Here is a 24,681-nt window from a genome sequence, read left to right as displayed (position 1 = left end):
GAACAGGATTCTAGACCATTGTCAGTGCGGATTCTGTTAAAGTTTTACCAGTTTGTTCTTCCATTTGAATCGTCCATTTTGTGAATCAGTACGCATGCAACAGCATGCGCTACTTAATATTTTCCAAAAGCGGCACATTCTTTTGGGGTTCATACCTCGGGTTCTATTAGTGATGGAAAGGTGTTTTGGATAGTCCTTGGGCTACACACAATTTATATATCCAACAGAAGGATTGTCTTAGTGCCAATATCCTACAACATGAGGTCAGGTATGAATATTGCATGCTTTCTCCATGGAGCAAAACAGTTGGTTCTTTTTGCATTTGATGTGGCCTATAATGGACTTTAGAGGCTTATGGAAGCACCATTAGTTCACTGGTGGTTCCTTGGAAAACCCCAAAGAAATAGCTTTTTACCATTTGTTTGTACCAAATTCGACCACAGATTCCAAGATGGTTATGCACAGCAAATGACTGACACCTTTATGATATGGTCCTAAGATTCAGATCTCGAACAACCTTGAAAATTTTCTTAGTATCTTCGTTTCCAAGACAAAGAGGTTTTATTAGCTCATGGTCAGTCCCATAGAGAACCACCAAAAAAGCGTTTTTTGCCTTTTTTCATACCGAAACCGAGCTACGGATTCCAAGACTGCTAAATACAGAAAATAGCTGAAATTTTAAAGATCTTTTCCTAAGATCCTGCTCTCAAACAACTTTGAAAATTTTATTGATATCTCTGATATCCAGGTTCCTGGCCATCAGCACCCAGGAGGAATACTCCATCACTTGTGAACAAACACACTTTAATTACAAAATAACTACTGGTATTATGGAATGGTAGATTTCATGTAACTGTCACATGTCAAACAGTACAAAATTCAAATTTTACCGGGTGTTGTATTATGCAGTTGTTTAAAACATAAAACATATACCATTTTATATTTTATACAGTGAAACAGTACAACACCCACAGAAATTTTAAACGTCTTGACACTGGCTGAGAAAGCCTACAATGATCTGTAAACGTCTATATCGTTTTCAATGAGCTAATTCACAGATAAGATTACAGAGTCGATATGAAGCCCAAGTAGTATGTTTTTAACTACAAGAACTTTAGCCAAATCCTCATTTTTAATTATTTTCAATCTTGTTATGCTTTATGCTATTCACTTCAACTTTCATTTTTCTGCCATGAGCAAAGTTTACGACTTCTTCTAAAATATTTTTATCGACAGCTGAAAAATAATTTTTATTTGGAATTTTGTGATGTGATGCTGTAGAATTCATTATCCAATTACCACTATTCAATATAAGTGTACCACAGGGTACACTCATACTAACCTAATTTCTTTTGCTCTTTTTTAAATTTCCCCTTTTTAGGGCAATGTGACAAACTTTTAACAATTGTAAGAAACAAAAGTACCGCTCTGTGTTGACCTTTATCAGCCAAATTGCACAAAGCAGGAACTATTACATTCCATTTGACAGACAGCCCGCATGTGATAGTCACTGCTAGCTCAGCTTCTTAAATTTCATCACTGATGTCTGATAGATCTACTACAGTTTTGTTTATCATTTTTAGATAATTTTCCATAGAAAAAAATGCTTGATTTTTAATGAATATAATTTCTGTCATAGTTGCACTGTGAGCAATTTGCTATCCTTTGGGCAATACAGTATTTGAAGTTCTTGTTGTATGGATTTTGGATTTTTCAGATTTCATATATGCATTAGCTGTTCTTCACACATGGAAGTACAACTTTTACTAGCATTTTATCTTTATGTGTTATGTATGTCTTTTTATCAGCAACTGATGCACTTTCACCACATTCAGTCTTGGCAGGCTTACTTACAGTCCATAAGTCAGAATCTGTTAGAATCACTTTGTGTGAATAGTTAGTTCCTCAATGCTACGTGTATTTTTGATCATTGTAATTTACTCCAGTTACAATCTCAATGCTATGTGTGTTTTTAACCATCTCTGTATATTTCATGAAAGGTCTTACTGCTGTTAAGAGAACATTTATTCTTTTCTGTGAGATGCATGAACTCATCTTGGCATCAGTAAACGTTTTCTAATGCTCCATGCAAAAACATTCAAGTCAGTATCGTCAAATATTTCGCCTTTGCCACACAAACTAGTTCGAAATCGGATTATTAGCACTAATGCATTTTTCTACTTTTCTTAATAACACTCCTGGGCCATTACCACTGTTTGAGTGGAATAAAATGATTGAATAACACGTATTAGGTCTAATATTTACTGGCAGAAAAATCCATGTACACCTCCATTGTAGAGAAAAAGAGAACTTATTTTTAAGAGAAGATGGTCTTATCATGTTTTTAAACAATGTCCAAGATAATTCAATTGTCTCACAGAAACACAATAAATAAAGAAGCTCTTGCCCCCCTATTTAACTGTGAAGACTTTTGAACTGCAGAGGATTATTTACAACAAGCTTCACCAGGGGATATATAAACTATGAAGCAGTAGACAGAATGGTAACTGCTTAAACAAATGTGTACTAGATGATTGTGGGTGAGCATCACATAATATTCTTACAGCACATTCTAGAGCATTTAAAACAAATTTTACACGACATTATTGAACAAAAACATGCAAAATATGTCAACACACTGATTTCTTTCTCCCTAAGATTTGCAATGATTCGAAGTGGAAACATGACTCAACTAAGTTTATTCCTAGTGTCTGTATATTCACATGGAATTAAGCAAAAGGAAATACAATATATTAGGAATTGTTTGAAAAGTTGCACAATATGAAACAGCTGTCATTTTAGTACTGTAAACTGGGCCAATTTAGCTCACTTTTTTCGGTTTTGCGAAATTAATATTTATGACGTCCTTCATTCTTCCATCCAAAATCACAAAAAATTCTGCAGTAAAAGTGGTGGATTTTTAGTACATTTTGGTGTATAGTGTATACTTCATTTTAGTTTTGAATTTTTTTTGCAAACTGGGTTAATGTTGCCCCATTGTAGGATTACATCAGCCCATTTACAGATTTAATTTTCGGAAAATATTTTTTTATCAGCTGTTCAATATTGAGCATACGTTATCTATTTCTACAGCTTTGTTTATACCCTGCAAATCACCATGAACTACATGGCAGAGGGTATGCCACATTGTACCAGTTATTAGGATTTGTTCCCATTCCATTCAAGTATGGAGAGTGTGGGAAGACTGAGTGTCTGAATCCGTCTGTCTTGCCACAGCTAATTTTGTCCTCGTAGTCCTTACATGAGCTATATGTAGGGGGTTGTATTATATTCCTAGAGTCATCGTTGACATCTGGTTCTTGAAACTTCATTAATAGAGTTTCTTGGCATAGTTTACATCTATCTTCAAAAGTCTTCGAATTCAGTACCTTCATTATCTCTGTCTCTCGTGGATCAAACAAACCTGTGTCTATTTGTGCTACCCTTCTCTGTATACTTTCAGTATCCCCTTTTAGTCCTATCTGACATGGGTGACACACACTTGAGCAATATTCTAGGATGGGTTGGACGAGTAATTTGTAAGCTATCTCATTTTTAGACTGATTGCATTTCCCCAGTATTCTAGCAATAACCAGAAGTGTACCATCTGCTTTACTTGTGACAGAGCCTATGTGATCATTCCTCTTCGTATTCCCACAAAATATTACATCAAGATATTTAATAATGCAATACATTTTCTCGTTTTGTGAAGTGCACAGTTTTACATTTCTGAACATTTAAAACAAGCTGCCAATCTTTACACCAATGTGAAATCTTATCAAGCACTGGTGAATATTTGTGCATCTTTTTTCAGATAGTATGTCATTATAGATAACTGCATCATTTCCAAAAGTCTGAGTTCACTATGAAAATTGACCATGAAGTCGTTAATTTACAGCATGAACGAAAAGGGTACCAGCACACTTTCTTTGGGCGTACCTGGCGTCACTTCTACATCTAATGATGACTTTCCATCAAATTTAATACGCTGAATACCCCTGGCAAAATGTCCTCAAGCCAGTCACAAGTTTCACTTAATGCCTCATATGATTGTAGTTTTGACAATAGCATATGTGTGATACTGATTGAAATGCTTTTCTCAAATCAAGAAATACTGCACCTACCCTACAGCCTTTATCCAAAGTTTTCAGCATGTCATGTGAGAAAAGTATGAGTTGAATTTCACATGACCGATGTTTTCGGAATCCATGCTGGATATCATGGAGGAGGTCATTTCGTTCAAGATACCTCATTATGTTTCAGCTGAGAATGTGTTCTAAGCTTCTACAATAAATCAATGTCAAGGATACTGGACGTTCGTTTTGTGGGACGCTTCTACTACCCTTCTTGTTAGAAGGTATGACCTGTGTTTTTTTCTAAGATCTGGGCACGACTTTTTGTTTGAGGGTTCTGTGATAGATTATACTTAGAAGAGGGCCTAACATAGCTGTAAATTCTGTATAGAATCTGACAGAGATTCCATCAGGCTCTGGAGCTTGGTTCAGTTTTAAATGATTTCAGCTGTTTCTCAACACTACCAACACATACTTATTTCACTCATCTTTTCGGTATTACTAAGATTAAACTGGGGAAATGCAAAGGAAAGTTTGAAAACAGAGTTAACCATTTCGGCTTTTGCTTTGCTGCCCTTAATTTCAGTTCCTGTTCCATTCCATATGGACTGGACTGTAACTTTGATGACAGTAATAGCCTTTACATATGACCAGAATTTATTTGGGGTCTGTGAAAGATCATTTGAAAGTATTCTGCTACGGTAGTCATTGAAGGTACACTTTGCTCTCTTGACAGCGAAATAAGTTTCATTCAGTAGTTCTTTATCTATAGCCCTACACTTTGTTTTACACTTATTACACAGTATCTCTGTTTCTTTAGAGGTTTCCTTACAGTGACTCTGATAGATGTTCCCTTATATTATGAACTGTTCTTCTGGCTAAATATCTATCTAGCATATGCTCCACTATTCTTTTAAAATTGAGCTAGAGTTCCTCTGCATGCTAATACCCTGTGATGAAAGTTTCGAGTTCCTCAAGGAGATATGATACTTGTGATCTTTTATCTCATTTGCTGAACAAATATGTATCTTTTTGCTTGTTTCAGTTGTCCTTTGTTGTTTGGTAATTATTTTTGTCACAGTTGTGTCATGATCTCTGATACCAGTTTCAGTGCACGCATCCTCAAAGAGGTCAGGTCTATTTGTTGCCCTCAGATCCAATATATTTCCATCATGAGTGGGGTTCCAAATTATCTGTTCTATGTAGTTTCCAGAGAAGGTATTTAGTAATGCTTCACAGAATGTCTTATCATGTCCACAACTAACAAAACTGACGTTTTCCCAATTCACTGTTGGATGATTAAAGTCTCTGCCAATTATGACACTATGATTGGGGAATTTGCACCCAAGCGAAGTGAGGTTTTCTCTAAATTTTTCGGTACACAAGAAGATGAGACTGGTGGGCGATAGAAGGACCCAATTATTATAATTTTATACCCACCCCTGATACTGAGTTTTGCCCAAAAAGTCTCATATGCAGCTTCTGTTTCTGTCTAAGTGGATTTGATTTTCTTTCGATATATACTTAAATTTTATCAAAAAATGTATGTCCACAACTAACAAAACTGACGTTTTCCCAATTCACTGTTGGATGATTAAAGTCTCTGCCAATTATGACACTATGATTGGGGAATTTGCACCCAAGCGAAGTGAGGTTTTCTCTAAATTTTTCGGTACACAAGAAGATGAGACTGGTGGGCGATAGAAGGACCCAATTATTATAATTTTATACCCACCCCTGATACTGAGTTTTGCCCAAAAAGTCTCATATGCAGCTTCAGTTTCTGTCTAAGTGGATTTGATTTTCTTTCGATATATACTTAAATTTTATCAAAAAATGTTAGTGCTATCAGTTTCAGTTATGAACCAACTGTCTGTACCTAGTACTATGTGAATTTCACCGCTTTTCAGTAGCACTTCGAACTGTGGCACTTCGTTGCAAATTCTTCAGCAGGTATCTGCTACGATTTTAATACCCTCACTTGTGGAAGACATTTCTTTCGACCTTACACTAATACTTCTGCGTATCTTACAGCTGTCGTTTTCTAGATTGTATCGAGAGTTGCCTAATCTAGAAAACTTTCATGTGTATCCCACACACAGCGCAAGTCCAGCCTCTGATGTGTAGTGCACACCTGATGAGTGTGATAGGACCTACAGTTCTCAATCCTACAGCGCAAGTCTAGTGAGTCGCAGCTTAACTTGTCACAGAACCTTCGAAGTCTCTGGTTCAGTCCTTTCACTCGACTTAGATCTAAGCTTCTCTACCAGTTGCTGGAATGACCCATGTGTGACCTCATATCCCAGGCGACAGGCGTCATTTGTTCCAATGTGCGCCAGAATTTGCAGTTTGCTGCACCCTGTTCCCTCAATGGCTGCCAATATTATGTTGAACGAGGCCCACAGGAATACAAACTGAGTGCTCCTAGTGTCCTCACCTGTCCCTTACTGCCATTTCTGTAAGTGTTACTGTAATTGGCTATATGTTTGAATACCAACGATTAGTGGACCCCTACCCTTTCACGTCTGCCTAGTGTTAACAGAGGACAAAACAGGTTTCTCCAGAACAGGTGAAGTGAAAGACAGCACTTCGAATTTGTTGGTTATGGGGATCGGTATAGCACCCTGAGTCCTCCCTGGTCCCTGTTCTCCTTTTACAGGACACCTAGATCTATAGCTGAAACGCCACTTGCAGCCAAGTGGTTGAGTAATGACAGATCCTGTACTTTCTTCAGAGGAGACAGACTCCATAGGAGAAGAAAACACTTGAGGTACCTTAGTTATCGGTATGACAGGTACATTACTATAGCTTACCAGATATTGCACATCTCACAAACATCTAGTTCAAAACGCTCACAAACCGTATTGCATAGGTTGTAGGTCATTTTCACAGCGTTGCCGCTCTTGTAACTCGGGCTGTGTGAAGTTGATTGTGGGTAAAATACATTTAAAATACGTTTAAAATACATTTTTTCAACTTTTACAATTAACTTTTGTTACTGAATTCTCTAAGGAATTGGAATTTTCATGTGAGTGTATTGCATCTTATTTATTTCGTAACGTATGTTTGAGGGGAATAAGTTGTAGGATTCTAATAACTTAAAAAAAAATGCGACTGCAGGTCCTTGCGTAAAAATGATCGATAGTAAGCGAAAGCAGGGGAAGTCCCTCAGTGACACAAAAGGGAAATGAAGTTTATGAACTTGAGCTTTTTCTGTCTATCATATTTGTAGAAGGATCAGACAGTCAATTTTTGAAGATATTTCAATGCTTGTTCCATTAAAGTTACGTAATGAAATAAACTAGCCGCAACACAGTCACATGAGAATTACATTTCATTACAGAATTCACTTTACCACATGGACTTTGAAGACGTAGTGTGGGATGCTGCGTGTCCATATGTTGGGGAAATGACAAGTTAGGACGAAGTGCATGTAGTCACCACTTTACATATAGATCAAGTATAGCAACTTTCATAGGTTTTTAAGCGCTTCTTTCCCCTTTATCTTCCAGTTATATGTAAAATCAGGCGAAGTCTTCCAGAGACGTGAAGGTATGCTTGAAAGAAAACGGCAGAATTTGCGAGCTACCCCAAGTTTTCGAGCGAGTAGCATCGGATGCCGTTTTTATTTGCGTGAAAGAAGATCCTAAATCCTATTTAGGTTGCTATCCGTAATCCATATGTAAAGGAAAAGCTTCGTGGAATACACGAATAATGTATACCGCTTTCAGGCACAGTACTGAGAAGTATTGCAAATCCATGGATTGCTATCTGTCTTATTTGAGTTTAATACACGGAAGAGAATTTTTAACCATGTGTTTGTACTCTTGTGATTGCCTCAGTTAATTTTACATAAATAGTTACTTTTACTAAATTACCACGACGTGAATAGCGTTGAAAGTGTCATAAATAGTCACAAGACAGCATGGGATGTAAATGAGGTGGCATTTCGCAGTATCATAGTGACAGGCAGCCAATTATTTAATTGAGTAATAAGGATTGCTTACTGGAGATAATGTCAGCTGAGCTATTTGGGCCACGGTTTTTTTTGCCATTAAAGGGGCGATGGTAATTTCACTTAAAGCAATTTTGGCATCTGGCTCCAACAATCAGTTTCATTTCTGTAATTATTGAGGATTTTGTGAAGCAATTTTTTCAGCTTTGTAGTGTAAATTTTACACAGCAACGCGGTGGCATATTGACTAGCAGAAATTTCTATAGGCTCAGTGTAGGTATTACGAGCGTTAATAATCTCAATAGCAGAAACTGGAAGCATAAAAGAGCCGTCGCGAGGGGTTGCTCCAATTACTGCCTGAAGGTAATGGACCAAAGTGCTCCAAGTAACCGGGCCCAGAATGGATGCCAGGAGGAACATTAACAGAAAGAAAAGTATGATGACAATTTCGATTTAATAATGCGTGTGGTGGCAGTAGCTTTAAAATACCCGTGGGAGTGGTGACATTGTAGTAATAGCCTGTATAAGGGTATGGTGGGCTCTTCGTGAGATTGGAGATGGATCAAACCGTTCCACACCAGTACTGGCTGGATAAAGGGCAATGAAAAGAAACAAAGAATTGTGTAATGTCTTCCTGTCAGTTGCAATTATCCATGTGTGAGTGTTTATGTTGTGTCACCATTATTGTTGTGTCATTGGTATATATTTATTGGAATATTAATTTTTTTATTTCTACAATATAGCTTTTGTAGGGACTTCATTGTTATATAAATGCAATGCTAAAACAAAGTTAGTACTCAGTTTAAAAATACCAAAATTTTTACAGAAAAGCTACATTCTGGGCTTTGGTACTTTTTTTTAGAATGTCCTTAATTTTGGTGTGGATATCCTGATCTATACTAAGCAGAGATAAATTGTTCAGGCTTTTTGTTTTTGTGGTGTCCAGCAAGTAACAGGAAAATTTTATTCTGAAATACATTTCTGAATCGGTTACCAGCTCATCTATAGCTTGATATATAATTTTCCCCCATGATGCATCGATGCTAAAAATTTTTCCTTGAACTGAACCTCCTAACTTATTAATTTAGCATTACTGATTGTTTCCCTGATGCAGATTCAGCTCCAAATCTGCCTAATTCATGGTTTGCTTGTGATGCTATTTTCAGTGTGTCTGAAAGAACAATGGTGAATGTTTATATTAAAATAAAAATAGTGGCACTGAGTACAAATTAATAATCAGCTTAATGATGGTTTGAGCCTATGATGCCTGCTGGAGCCGGTGCCTGGGTGTGATGCTCGCCTTGCACCTGTGGTTGGGGCATCATGTTGTTCAAGGCATAGCTTGGAACAGTAGTGCCCGTGAAAGTAATGTTTCTGATAATTACATACTACTGTGAGGATTTGGTTAATCCATGTTCGTGGTGTCTGTTTATAATTGTTCAGTAGAGTTTTTAGTGTTCCAGTGAGATGAAATGGAGTGATCACATAGATTGTATCACAGGTAAAGTAGGCACAGGCATTGGTTCAGCGGTAAGATGTGGGAAGAAGCAGGCAGTCTGCAAAGAAGACTATTTGATAAACATATTGTGGCCCACCTTAGAACCCTGCTGGGGTTTGTGTGACAAAGTAAGTTTACACATTTTGGAGGTAGATAACAACTGTTTTTCAACAGTTGTAATTTTTAGTCACGTAAATATTAAACAAGCTGTGGCAAATAAATACAGGTTTGTGTGTAAAAATAAGGAAGAAATAGCTTTTTTGTGGCTTTTATTTAATTTTGTTGTTGTTTGTTTAACTAGAAATGAAATATAGCTGTTTAATGGTCATTAATTGTTAATGTAGTATGCAGAAGTAGTTTCTGATAGCTACTGTTCAAAGTAATGAGCACTTTTGACTCACCCACACCTCAAATAGCTTCATCTTTTTGGAATCTGTGAGTTCAAATTTATGAATAAATGTATCAGAATTATTATGATCTTTCTGCAGTTAGTATTGCATTAGAGATAGCTCTGTCATCTGCAGAAAGTCTGAGGCTACTGTTAATATTTTCTGCTAGACCATTACTATACAACATGAACAGTAAGGGTCACAACACACTTCCCTGGGGCACACCAAAGGTTACTTCCCTATTTGTTGATGACTTTCCATCGAAGATGACTAGCTAGATGTTCTCTATCAAGAAATCCTCAATCCAGTCACAAATTTTACTTGATACCCTATATGATGATACCACATATAGTGTGGTACTCAGTTAAATGCTTTTCGGTAGTCAGGAAATACTGCACATACCTGATGTCCTTGATCCATGGCTTTCAGGACGTCATTGAGAAAAGTGTGTGTTGGGTTTCAGTGTATCAGTACCAAGAGAGTATGAAGTCTACAGATTTTAAAATTTTACAGAGCTGATTGTTTCACTGCTAAGTTTGGGCGAGTAGTGTCAACTGGATCTTGAGAAATAGCATATGATAATACTATACTTTGGATTGAGTGACAGGAATTGCGAGGTTACACATAAATCATCACTTGGCTTACTCTTACTTTTCACACCTTCACTCTTAACAAGTTGTTGTTGTCGCCATCGTCTTTAGTCCAGAGATGGTTTGATGCAGCTCTCCATGCTACTCTATCCTGTGCAAGCTTCTTCATCTCCCAGTACCTACTTCAACCTACATCCTTCTGTATCTGCTAAGTGTATTCCTCTCTTGGCTTTCCCTCTACGATTTTTACCCTCCACACTGCCCTCCAATACTAAATTGGTGATCCCTTGATGCCTCAGAACATGTCTTACCAACCGATCCCTCTATCTAGTCAAGTTGTGCCATAAATTTCTCTTCTCCCTATTCTGCTCAGTACCTCCTCATTAGTTATGTGATCTATCCATCTAATCTTCAGCATTCTTCTGTAGCACCACACTTCGAAAGCTTCTATTCTTTTCTTGTCTAAACTATTTATTGCCCATGTTTCACTTCCATACATGGCTACAGTCTATACAGATACTTTCAGAAATGATTTCCTTACACTTAAATCTATACTCGATGTTAACAAATTTCTCTTCCTCAGAAATGCTTCCCTTGCCATTGCCAGTCTACATTTTATGTCCTCTCTACTTTGACCATCATCAATTATTTTGCTCTCCAAATAGCAGAACTCATCTACTATTTTAAGTGTCTTCATTTCCTAATCTAATTCCCTAAGCATCACCCAATTTAATTCGACTACATTCCATTATCCTTGTCTTGATGTTCGTCTCCTTACAACTCACTGTCCATTCTGTTCAACTGCTCTTCCAGGTCCTTTGCTGTTTCTGACAGAATTACAATTTCATCAGCAAACCTCAGAGTTTTTACTTCTTTTGCATGGATTTTAATTCGTACTTCGAATTTTTCTTGTGTTTCCTTTACTGCTTGCTCAATATACAGATTGAATAACATTGGGGATAGGCTACAACCCTGTCTCGCTTCCTTCTCAACCACTGCTTCCCTTTGATGCCCCTCGACTCTTATAACTGCCATCTGGTTTCTGTACACATTGTAAATAGACTTTTGCTCCCTGTATTTGACCCCTGCCACCTTCAGAATTTGAGAGAGAGCATTCCAGTCAACATTGTCAAAAGCTAGCTCTAAGTCTACAAATGCTAGAAACATAGGTTTGCCTTTCCTTAATCTATCTTCTAAGAGCCTGTCTCATACATCTTGCTCACCAGATGGTAGAGTTTTGTCAGGGCTGGCTCTTCCCAAGGCTATCAGTAGTTCTAATGGAATGTTGTCTCCTCCTGGGGCCTTGTTTCGACTTAGGTCTCTCAGTGCTCTGTCAAACTCTTCAGGCAGCATCATATCTTCCATTTCATCTTCATCTACGTCTTCTTCCATTTCCATAATATTGTCCTCAAGTACATCGCCCTTGTATAGATCCTTTGTATACTCCTTACACCTTTCTGCTTTCCTGATTTTATACTTAAGTAAGTGATTTTTCCATTGTACTTTGCTGTTTCATGTTCTTGATAAATAGCTTTACTGTGCTGAAAAGGAGAGTATTTTTCTTATTTCTATAAGGCCTAATATATGAATTATGCCATTAGTTTTGTGTGTCTGGTTTTGAGCATCATTAAAGTTTTACGATATATACATCTATATCTACACTCCGCAAACCATTGTGAGGTGCATGCCAGAGGGTATGTCACTTTGCACCAGTTATTAGGGTTTCTTCTCATTCCATTCAGGTATGGAATGTGGTAAGAAGGATTGTTTGAATGCCTCTGTGCATGCATTGATTATTCTGATGTTATTGTCACGATTCCTATGTGAGCATGATGTAGGGGATTGTATTATGTTCCTAGAGTCATCACTTAAAGCTGGTTCTTGAAACTTTGTTAATAGACTTTCTCGGAATACTTTACTTGTATCTTCAAGAGTTTTCCACTTCAGTTCCTTCAGTATTTCTGTGACTCTCTCCCAAACAAACATGTGACCATGTGACCATTCACGCTTCCCTTCTCTATACAAGTTCAATATCCCCTGTTAGTCATATTTTGTACGGGTCCCACACACTTGAGCAATATTCTAGAACCGATTACATGAATGATTTATAAGCAATCTCCTTTGTAGACTGATTCCACTTCCCCATTATGCTACCAGTAAACCAGAGTCTACCACCTGCTTTACCCATGACTGAACCTATGTGATCATTCCATTTCATATCCCTACAGAGTGTTACACTTAGGTATTTGTATGAGCTGGCTGATTCAAACAGTGGCTCATTGATATTATAGGCATAGGATACTACGTTTTTTTCATTTTGAAAGTGCATAGTTTTACATTTATGAACATTTAATGCCAGTCTTTGCACCATTGTGAAATCTTATCAACATCTGACTGAATGTTTATGAAGCTTCTTTCAGATAGCACTTCATTATAGATAACTGTAAATTTAAATCTTTTGCACCACTTTGAGATTTTATCAGTATCTAATTGAATATTTGTGCATCTTTCTGCAGATAGTATTGCACTAGAAATAGCTCTGTCATCTGCAAAAAGCCTGAGGTTACTAGTAATAATGTCTGCAAGATCATTGTATATAACATGAACTGCAAGGGTCCCAATACACTTCCCTGGGGCACACCTGAAGTTACTTCTATGTCTGATGTTGACTCTCCATCCAAGATAACATGCTGCTCCCTCCCTACCAAAATGTCCTCCATTTGGTCACAAATTTCACTTGGTACTCGATATGATCATACTTTTGACGATAAGCGTAGGTGTGATTTTGGGTCAGATGCTTTTTGGAAATTGAGAAATGCTGCATGTACCTAACTGTCTTGATTCAAAGCTTTCAGTATGTCATGTGAGAAAAGTGCAAGTTAGGTTTCATATGACTGATTTTTTTGGAGAAAGTCATTCTGTTCAAGATACCTCATTATTTTTGAACTCAAAATATGTTCTAAGATTCTACAACAAATAGATTTCAGTGATATCGGATGGTAGTTTTGTGGATCACTCTACTGCCCATCTTATAGATGGGTGTGGCATCCGCTTCTTTTTCAAGAGCTGAGCATGGTTTTTTGTTTGATGGGTCTATGATTGATTATAGTTAGAAGAGAGACTAACTCAGCTGCAAATTCAGTATAGAATCTAACAGGGATTCCATCGGACCTTGGAGCTTTGTTCTGTTTTAATGATATCATCTGTTTCTCTACACCACTGACACTAATACTTATTCCATTCATATTTTCAGTGGTACGAAGATTAAATTGGGACAGTTCTCCTGGGCTTTCCTTCATAAGGAAATATGTGAAAAAGGAGTTAAGCATTTCAACTTTTTCTTTGCTACCCTTAATTTCAGTTCCTGTCTCATTTTCTAGGAAATGGAACTTTGGTGTCACTAACAGCACTCTTTACATGTGTATTTGAGAGTTGTAGTATCGCGCTTTAGTGTATACTTCGTAGATTCTTACTTAAATTGCGTATGAGTTTCGTATAGGAGGTGTAATTTCGAGTTTTAGCTACTGTGATTGTAAATTCAGGCAGATTGTAGCACAATCGTTAGGCATTTGTACACGTTAGTTCATACATTCTTTGCGTGTTTCCCTTGCGTTATCTAGGCATGGACTCGTGTTTCAGTAACTGTTGTTCAGCATCGATTAGAATGGATAGGGACTGTGATTGCTGTGTTCGGATGAGGGCTGAGTTGGCATCCCTTCACTCACAGCTGCAAGCGGCGCTGACTTCGGTCGTGCAGCTTGAGGCTGTTGCCAATGGGCACCACTGTGGGGAGCCAGACTTGGGTATCACAGGGATGTCAACCTCGTCCCATCTGTCCCCAGATCGGTCTGCCGCTGTGGTTGCCCCGGTTGCTGCCCGCAGTGGGGCTGAGCCCTCGACTGTGGTTGATTGGGAGGTCGTTCCAAGGCTTGGCAGGCAGCGAAAGACGTTCCCGGAGGCTGATCAGAAAGCCTCCCCGGTGCGTCTGACAAACAGGTGTCAGGCACTGTCTCTGGCTGAGCCAGATGCAGCTGCCTGCCCTGTTTCAGAGGATGATTCTCAGCCTTCAAGGTCCGGGCAATCACAGAGGGTGGGCTTATTGGTAGTTGGGAGCTCCAATGTTAGGCACGTAATGGGGCCCCTTAGGGATAAGGCTAAGGAGGGGAAGAAATCCAGTGTGCACTCCATGTGCATTCCGGGTGGAGTCATTCCTGATGTGGAAAGGGCCCTTCCGGATGCCATGAAGAGCACAGGGTTCAGCCAGCTGCTGGTGGTGGCACATGTCGGCACTAATGACGTGTGTCGCTTTGGATCTGAGGAAATTCTCTCTGGATTCCAGCGGCTATCTGATTTGGTGATAGCTGTCGGTCTTGCTTATGAGATGAAGGCAGAGCTCACCATCTGCAGCATCATTGACAGAACCGACTGCGGACCTTTGGTGCAGAGCTGGGTGGAGGGTCTGAATCAGAGGCTGAGACGGTTTTGCGACCGTGTTGGCTGCAGATTCCTTGACTTGCTCCATAGGGTGGTGGGGTTTCGGGTTCCGCTGAATAGGTCAGGAGTTCACTACACTCAGCTGGCAGCTACATGGGTAGCAGAGGCTGTGTGCCGTGGACTGGGCGGTTTTTTAGGTTAGAAGGCCTCGGGAAAGTACGGGGTGGGCTGCATTCTCAAAGGGTGCATGGCAAATACAGGACGTGCTTGGATCAAGGAACAGTCGGAATTGTAGTTGTAAATTGTTGTAGTTGTGCTGGGAAAGTCCCTGAGCTTCAAGCGCTAATAGAAAGCACAGAAGCTGGAATCGTTATAGGTACAGAAAGCTGGCTAAAGCCTGAAATAAGTTCTGCAGAGATTTTTACGAAGTTTCCAATGGTGTTCAGGAAAGATAGATTAGACAGAATTGGTGGTGGAGTGTTTGTGTCTGTCAGTAGTGGTTTATGTTGTAGTGAAGTCGAATTAGATACTCCGTGCGAATTGGTGTGGGTGGAGGTTATACTTAACAGCCGAACTAAGTTAATAATTGGCTCCTTCTACCGACCTCCAGACTCCGATGATATAGTTGCTGAACAGTTCAGAGAAAATTTGAGTCTCGTAACAAATAAATACCCCGCTCATATGGTTATAGTTGGTGGGGATTTCAACCTTCCCTCGATATGTTGGCAAAAATACTTGTTCAAAACCGGTGGTAGGCAGAAAACATCCGAGATTGGCCTAAATGCTTTCTTCGAAAATTATTTCGAGCAGTTAGTCCATGAACCCACGCGAATTGTAAATGGTTGCGAAAACACACTTGACGTCTTAGCCACAAACAATCCAGAGCTGATAGAGAGCATCATGACTGATACAGGGATTAGTGATCACAAGGTCGTTGTAGCTAGGCTCAATACCGTTTCTTCCAAATCCACCAGAAACAAACGCAAAATAATTTTATTTAAAAAAGCGGATAAAGTGTCACTAGAAGCCTTCCTAAGAGACAATCTCCATTCCTTCCGAACTGACTATGCAAATGTAGACGAGATGTGGCTCAAATTCAAAGATACAGTAGCAACAGCAATTGAGAGATTCATACCTCATAAATTGGTAAGAGATGGAACTGATTCCCCGTGGTACACAAAACAGGTCTGAACGCTGTTGCAGAGGCAACGGAAAAAGCATGCGAAGTTCAGAAGAACGCGAAATCCCGAAGATTGGCTAAAATTGACAGATGTGCGATATTTGGCACAGACTTCAATGCGAGATGCCTTTAATAGGTTCCACAACGAAACATTGTCTCAAAATTTGGTAGAAAATCCGAAGAAATGCTGGTCGTATGTAAAGTACACAAGCGGCAAGACGCAGTCAATACATTCGCTGTGCAGTGCCGATGGTACTGTTACTGACGACTGTGCCGCTAAAGCGGAGTTATTGAACGCAGTTTTCTGAAATTCCTTCACCAGGGAAGACGAATGGAATATTCCAGAATTTGAAACACTAACAGCTGCTAGCATGAGTTTCTTAGAAGTAGATACCTTAGGGGTTGCGAAGCAACTCAAATTGCTTGATACGGGCAAGTCTTCAGGTCCAGATTGTATACCGATTAGGTTCCTTTCAGATTATGCTGATACAATAGCTCCCTACTTAGCAATCATATACAACTGCTTGCTCACCGATAGATCTGTACCTACAGATTGGAAAATTGCGCAGGTCGCACCAGTGTTTAAGAAGGGTAGTAGGAGTAATCCATCTAACTACAGACCTATATCATTGACATCTGTTTGCAGTATGGTTTTGGAGCATAAACTGTACACAAACATTATGAATCACCTAGAAGGGAACGATCTATTGATACGTAATCAGCATCGTTTCAGAAAATGTCGTTCTTGTGCAACGCAGCTAGCTCTTTATTCGCACGAAGTAATGGCCGCTATCGACAGGGGATCTCAAGTTGATTCTGTATTTCTAGATTTCCGGAAAGCTTTTGACACCGTTCCTCACAAGTGACTTCTAATCAAGCAATGGGGTATCATCTCAGTTGTGCGACTGGATTCGTGATTTCCTGTCAGGAAGGTCGCAGTTTGTAGTAATAGACGGCAGATCATCGAGTAAAACTGAAGTGATATCACGTGTTCCCCAGGGAAGCGTCCTGGGACCTCTGCTGTTCCTGATCTATATAAATGACCTGGGTGTCAATCTAAGCAGTTCTCTTAGGTTGTTCGCAGATGATGCTGTAATTTACCATCTAGTAAGCTCATCCGAAGACCAGTATCAGTTGCAAAGCGATTTAGAAAAGCTTGCTGTATGGTGTGGCAGGTGGCAGTTGACGCTAAATAACGAAAAGTGTGAGGTGATCCACATGAGTTCCAAAAGAAATCCATTGGAATTCGATTACTCGATAAATAGTACAATTCTCAAGGCTGTCAATTCAACTAAGTACCTGGGTGTTAAAATTACGAACAACTTCAGTTGGAAAGACCACGTAGATAATATTGTGGGGAAGGCGATCCAAAGGTTGTGTTTCATTGGCAGGACACTTAGAAGATGCAACAAGTCCACTAAAGAGACAGCTTACACTACACTCGTTCATCCTCTGTTAGAATATTGCTGCGCGGTGTGGATCCTTACCAGGTGGGATTGACGGAGGACATCGAAAGGGTGCAAAAAAGGGCAGCTCGTTTTGTATTATCACTTAATAGGGGAGAGAGTGTGGCAGATATGATATGCGAATTGGGATGGAAGTCATTATAGCAAAGACGTTTCTCATTGCGGCGAGATCTATTTACGAAATTTCAGTCACCAACTTTCTCTTCCGAATGCGAAAATATTTTGTTGAGCCCAACCTACATAGGTAGGAATGATCATCAAAATAAAATAAGAGAAATCAGAGCTCAAACAGAAAGGTTTAGGTGTTCGTTTTTCCGGCACGCTGTTCGGGAGTGGAATGGTAGATAGATAGTATTATTGTGGTTCGATGAACCCTCTGCGAAGCACTTAAATGTGAATTGCAGAGTAGTCATGTAGATGTAGATGACCAGAATTTCTTTAAGCTCTGTGAAATATCATTTGAAAGTATTTTGCTACAGTAGTCACTGAAGGCATCACACATTGCTCTCTTGACAGCCAAACACATTTCATTCGGTGCCTCTCTGTCTATAGCCCTACACTCCGTAATACACCTACTATGAAGTAATATCTGTTTCTGTGGAAGTTTCTCTACAGTTACTGTACCCACTGGAGGTTCCCTCCCATTGTGAACTGTTATACTGGGTACATATCTATCCAGTATATATCCAACTAATCTTTTAATCTTGAAATATAGTTTCTGTACGTGCTTCTGTCCTGCACTGAAAGTTTCAAGTTCCTCGTGGAGATATGGCACTTCTGATTTTTTAAAATCTAGTTTACTGAACATGTATATATTATTCTGCATGTTTCAGTTGTCCTTTCCACTTTGGTAATCGTTGTCGCCGCAGCTGCGTCATTGTCACTGATTTCAGTTTTGACGTGGACATCCTGAAAGAGGTCAGATCTGTTTGTTGCCATTAAAGCCAGTATATGAGGGGCATTCAAAAAGGAATGATCCAGAGTCTGTAATGTGCAAACTGGTGGCAGGAGGGTAATATTGTGGTGTGTTTAACGATGTGTGGTTCCGACCAGAGCGTGGAATTTCGCAGCTTATCGCTAGAGGGCACATGTGCACCTCACGTGACTATACAGAGCTAGCAGCAGCATGCATGAATCGTCCAACGCTGCCAGTCGCATTGCAAACCATGACAGGGAGGCATCAAAAGAAGAGCAAAGAGGTGTTGTTCGTTTTCCGACAGTGGAAGGAGTAGAAGGAATGGTCATTCATTGATGAATGTCACAAGTGTACAGCGAACACTGCATGTCTGTTGAAGGGTCAAGGCATGGCACAAGCACTTCAGGGAAGGATGGGTGTTGTTAGCCGATGATGCACGGTCTGGACCACCACACTGCATTACTGATGACATCATCCAGCTGGTGGATGCACTCATTACCCAGGACTGCTGAGTGTCAGTGAAAGCCATAGCCGCCATGGTTGGATTGAGTGTCGTAAGTGTTCACACCATCATGACGGAACGAATGCACATGTGCAAAGTGTGCAGGAAACATGTCGAACAGCCAACTGTCTTGCTCACCTGCAGCGCTATGCTCGGGGAGGGAATTCGTTCCTGGGATGAGTGGTGGCTGGAGGTGAGTCATGATGTCATCACTTCGAACCAGAATCAAAACAACAAAGCTTCCAGTGGAAGTATCCACCAAAAAAAGCCAAGGCCATCCACATGAGTGCAGAAATGGTTATGCTGATGTTCTTCTTTGAACAAGATGGCCCCCTTCTGATTCACTTCCTGTAGCATGAGACAACAGTGATTGCCCAGCATTACTTGCAAACCTTGACCAGCCGTCACCAAGCGATCAAGTCAAAACGGCCAGGCAATCTCACGCATGGGGTCATTCTGCTCCACGACAATGCAAAGCCTCATACGGCCAACACAGTCATGGCACTCCTGCAGAAATTCAAATGGGAGGTTCACAGCAACTCTCCATACAGTCCAGATCTCTCTCCCTCTGATTACACCATATTTGGTCCCCTTAAAAAGATTCTGAGGGGCAAATGATTCATCTCTGACGATGGCGTCCAGCTATATGTGTGGTACTGGTTAACATTGCAGCCCCGGGAATTTTGTGAGACAGCCATTCACCGCCTTGTGTCACAGTGGGACAAGTGCCTCAACAGCCAGGGTTAATACTTCTAACATACAGGTACTGGTTTCTGTAATCATGCCTCCAGCCCATTTCTTTTTGAATGCCCCTTACATTTCCATCATGAATAGGGTTCCTGACTATCTGTTGTAGGTAATTTTAAGAGAAGGTGTTTAGTAATATTTCACATTATGTCTTATCATGTTCACCACTAACAAAACAGTAATTTAATTGTTGCATGATTAAAATCTCCCCCAGTGATTACAGTATGATTGGGGAATTTATATACAAGTGAACTGAGGTTTTCTCTAAAGTTTTGATTACGTCAGGAGATGAGTCTGCCGGCTGATAGAAGGATCCAGTTATGATTTTATGCCCACCCCTGATACTGAGTCTTGCACAAACAATCTCACATGCAGCTTCTGCTTCTATTTTGATGAATTTGAGTTTCTTGTCTACTGCGACAAATACATCACCTCCACTTTCCATTTGCCTATCCTTTCGGTATTCATGTAAATTTTCCACAAGAGTCTCAGTGCTATCAATTTCAGATTTCAACCAGCTTTCTGTACCTAGTATTATGTGAGCTCCATTGCTTTTCATGAGCGCTTCAGACTCTTGGACTTTCTTGAAAATGCTTTGGTGCTTTACCATTGGGATTTTAATACTCTCACTTATGGGAGACATTTGTTTCGATCTTACATTGACAATTCTGGATTTCTTACACCTATCGTTATCTGGATCGGTTGTAGAGTTGTGTAATATAAAACACTCCTTTGTGCCCCTCACACATAGTCAGCTACCTGAGTATCAGCCTTTGATGTGTAGTGCACACCTGACCCATTTAGGGTGACCGTACAGCTCTCAACCCTATGGCGCAAGTCCAGGAAGTCACAGCCTAGCTTTTCACAGAACTTCTGAAGTCCCAGGTCCAGTCCTTCCACTCGACTTGGGACCAAATGGCCATGATCAGCTCTAGGGACAATGCTGCGGATTGTGCGATTCATTGAAACTCCATGTGTGTGTGTGTGTGTGTGTGTGTGTGTGTGTGTGTGTGTGCGTGTGTGTGCTGAACCCTTTCTTTAAATATATTGTTTTTCATTAAACAAACCTTTTTTCCTTAACTAAAATTGTAGTCATTCATTTGGATATGAATGTAAAAAGTACTTCAATTTATGTGCTGTTGACTATAAAACACTACTGTTTGCCTCAGGAAATATTTTACATTTTTATGATGTTGAGGCAAAGTTGCTGTGGTTTCGACGTAGTTCACAGGGTGGCGGGATTGGGCATATAACAGTAAGTACAGTTTCAATACCTAAATTTGGTAATTGTGTCTAACTAGATTCACATGAAGGTATTATAAATTTCAGTGTAAGTTGCTCACTTAGCATAACAGAATTTCTTTCAATGAAAGTCAGACTGATGGGTGTGTGACTTAATCTAATACACATGTTTCATTAATGAAATACCTAATGTAAACTTGTGTGACCATAATTATGTAAGTTTATTGTCATAGAATGCAAGTTCTGTTCATGGTAAAAGTCACACAAAAACTATACTGCAGATATTGTTGTCAGTAAATGCCCTAGAATCCAAACTGCTGACTCCCGTTAAAAATTTTTTTTGTAACTTTCTGCAGTCTTTCTGACTCTGAAAAAAGGTCCTTACTTATTGCACAGAAGCAGTGAAGTAAGTTATACATCAACAAAAAGTGCTGACTTGTGATCTTTAGGCTCTTACACAATCAGTCTTATTGCTCTTATCTATCGACAGGTGTCTCAAACAAGCCTGTACACGATCCAATTTAACCTCATTTTTTTATCAGATGTTGTTCGTGTACGCTGTATTTCGACACTGGTAAGAACGGTTATTAACACAGATAAAGCATTCCCAAAATTGACACTGGCACTGTGTTTAAAGAAGAAGACGAAGAAAAAACCAAGACGCTTGTCCAGAGAATGTTTTAAAAGGAGAGAGAAATATTCACATGAAAATTGTTAAAGGAATTGTTACACTCGGAACGTAACATCAGCTTTCTTCAAATGGACACTGAAACTTTTAATATCCTATTTAGAGGTACTTTGCCTTCACATTGAAAAATTATTCTCTTCTGCTTGATCCACGAAAGACAGTTCATTAAAATGCCACAATGTGGGAACATATAATACAGCCTGTGGAAGAATTGGAGAACTTTTTTTTTCCCACGTACACTTGCATATTGTGCGTATAATATAGATTTTCATTTTAACCACTTCCTGTGTAATAAATGGGTAGGAAAACTGTGACAACTGTACTATTTTGATTTTTTGTTTGTATTCTTCATCATAGATTTCATAGTTGTGGATATAGTAGATAAATTGTAATAAAACTCTTTTTCATTAAACATATGTAGTGAAACATCAGCACATATAACATCTACCACATTGTAAAATTTTCTGGCAATCAGAATTTCTCTCAAGCACATTGAACATGCTCTGTGTTTGAGAGATACATTGAACAGCACTATACACTGTCAAATGTTTGGCAAACATAGTAAAGTTTGACAGATTGTTTGATCGTGTACAGGATCCTTTAAAGATGAGAATGGCAAGGCTATACACTGAATTCTTGGAAGGCTGGATACAAAACTAGGTCAATTAAAGGGGACTAGGATGGACATAGGAGTCAGAATAAAAGAAAATGAAATGAGAAGTATGCCTTTTAGTGAGGGTATGTACAGAGGTGGACTTGATATGTGGAAAGGGGGAGAAAGTATACATTAAATTGTTTGTAATCAGGAAAGAAGTATAAGTGAACACATTACAAGCAGAATTTAAAGAAAGGGCAACAACAAATATTTGAATTGGGCCACTGAGAATTCTGTGAGAGGGACACTGTTTCTGGTCAAGAGTAAATGAAATGACAATGCAGTAAGTGATATAGAAAATGACTGACTCATTTCTGCTAGGAGGTGCTGGGGATGTTGATTAGGAGAAGTTTTGCGCCAGAATCATTCACTCATACAGTACTGGAGCAATTGGGTGGGCCAAAGAATACTACTTTTTCTGACAAGGATTGGATTTAGTACCTGACATCCCTCATTTTGTGGTGCAATAAGAGGTAGTCAAAGCCCTTGTGAAGTATGTGTTTAATGTTTCTAGATGTAGTTGGTTGATATGTGGAGTATGCTTCAAACTGTTTCATATCAAAGTCAATAACCTACGAAATTGTACAAGAACTGGGAACAATATTATTTTTTGTAGGAAATATCGTACTTTCTTTGTTATTGTGAAATTGTTTTCAGTCAAAAGATTATAAAAATCAGAATAGCTCTTCTATAATATGTATTTCTCTGTAAGGGTCATGAAAAACAAACTGGTCAGCGATCTTTAAAAATAACATTTTTAACCAGTTTTATAGACTTGAGCATGTATTAAGTGTTAATAGTAACTGATTCTACATGCAGATTAATACTGCTATAAAGCTACCAGAATTTGCTGCCTAATCATGTGCATTACTTTGCATTTATCCATAATAAGGCAACCTGCCATTTATACACCATACATTTTCTGAGATTCTCAACAATTATTCAAGGGTTCACCGTCTCAGTAATACACTCAGTTTTGCAGTTAACAAATCTTCAAATCATATACAGTACTTCTGAAGATAATTTGTTCAGAAATACATTTGAAATCAATTAACAGTGTGGTTGTTGTTGTTGTGGTCTTCAGTCCTGAGACTGGTTTGATGCAGCCCTCCATGCTATTCTATCATGTGCAAGCTCCTTCATCTCCCAGTACCTACTGCAACCTACATCCTTCTGAATCTGCTTAGTGTATTCATCTCTTGGTCTCCCTCTACGATTTTTACCCTCCACGCTGCCCTCCAATACTAAATTGGTGATCCCTTGATGCCTCAGAACATGTCATACCAACCGATCCCTTCTTCTAGTCAAGTTGTGCCACAAACTTCTCTTCTCCCCAATCCTATTCAGTACTTCCTCATTAGTTATGTGATCTACCCATCTAATCTTAAGCATTCTTCTGTAGCACCACATTTCGAAAGCTTCTATTCTCTTCTTGTCCAAACTATTTATCGTCCATGTTTCACTTCCATACATGGCTACACTCCATACAAATACTTTCAGAAACGACTTCCTGATACTTAAATCTATACTCGATGTTAACAAATTTCTCTTCTTCAGAAACGCTTTCCTTGCCATTGCCCGTCTACATTTTGTATCCTCTCTACTTCGACCATCATCAGTTATTTTGCTCCCCAAATAGCAAAACTCCTTTACTACTTTAAGTGTCTCATTTCCTAATCTAATTCCCTCAGCATCACCCGACTTAATTCGACTACATTCCATTATCCTCGTTTTGCTTTTGTTGATGTTCATCTTATAACTTCCTTTCAAGACACTGTCTATTCTGTTCAACTGATCTTAAAAGTCCTTAGCTGTCTCAGACAGAATTACAATGTCATCGGCGAATCTCAAAGTTTTTATTTCTTCTCCATGGATTTTAATACCTACTCCGAATTTTTCTTTTGTTTCCTTTACTGCTTGCTCAATATACAGATCGAATAACATCGGGGATAGGCTACAACCCTGTCTCACTCCCTTCCCAACCACTGCTTCCCTTCCATGCCTCTCGACTCTTATAACTGCCATCTGGTTTCTGTACAAATTGTAAATAGACTTTTGCTCCCTGTATTTTACCCCTGCCACCTTTGTAATTTGAAAGAGAGTATTCCAGTCAAGATTGTCAGAAGGTTTCTCTAAGTATACAAATGCTAGAAATGTAGGTTTGCCTTTCCTTAATCTTTCTTCTAAGATAAGGCATAGAGTCAGTATTGCCTCACGTGTTCCAACATTTCTACGTAATCCAAACTGATCTTCCCCGAGGTCGACTTCTACCAGTTTTTCCATTCGTCTATAAAGAATTCGTGTTAGTATTTTGCAGCTGTGACTTATTAAACTGATAGTTCGGTA

The 24,681-nt window shown here is 39.2% G+C and overlaps 1 protein-coding gene across 1 annotated transcript in view; it reads left to right on the top strand.

Annotated features, from left to right (window-relative positions):
* LOC126416999 (cilia- and flagella-associated protein 44-like) overlaps positions 1-24,681 on the top strand; it is a 582,681-nt gene that overhangs the window by 43,347 nt on the left and 514,653 nt on the right. Inside the window, exon 2 of the mRNA XM_050084886.1 lies at positions 20,843-21,005. Coding sequence (XP_049940843.1) covers positions 20,843-21,005 — 163 coding nt within the window. The remainder of the gene's footprint in view (positions 1-20,842; positions 21,006-24,681) is intronic.

This window comes from Schistocerca serialis, chromosome 8 (assembly GCF_023864345.2).
Source record: "Schistocerca serialis cubense isolate TAMUIC-IGC-003099 chromosome 8, iqSchSeri2.2, whole genome shotgun sequence".
NCBI lineage: Eukaryota > Metazoa > Arthropoda > Insecta > Orthoptera > Acrididae > Schistocerca > Schistocerca serialis.
This window is presented reverse-complemented; position numbering and strand designations above follow the sequence as displayed.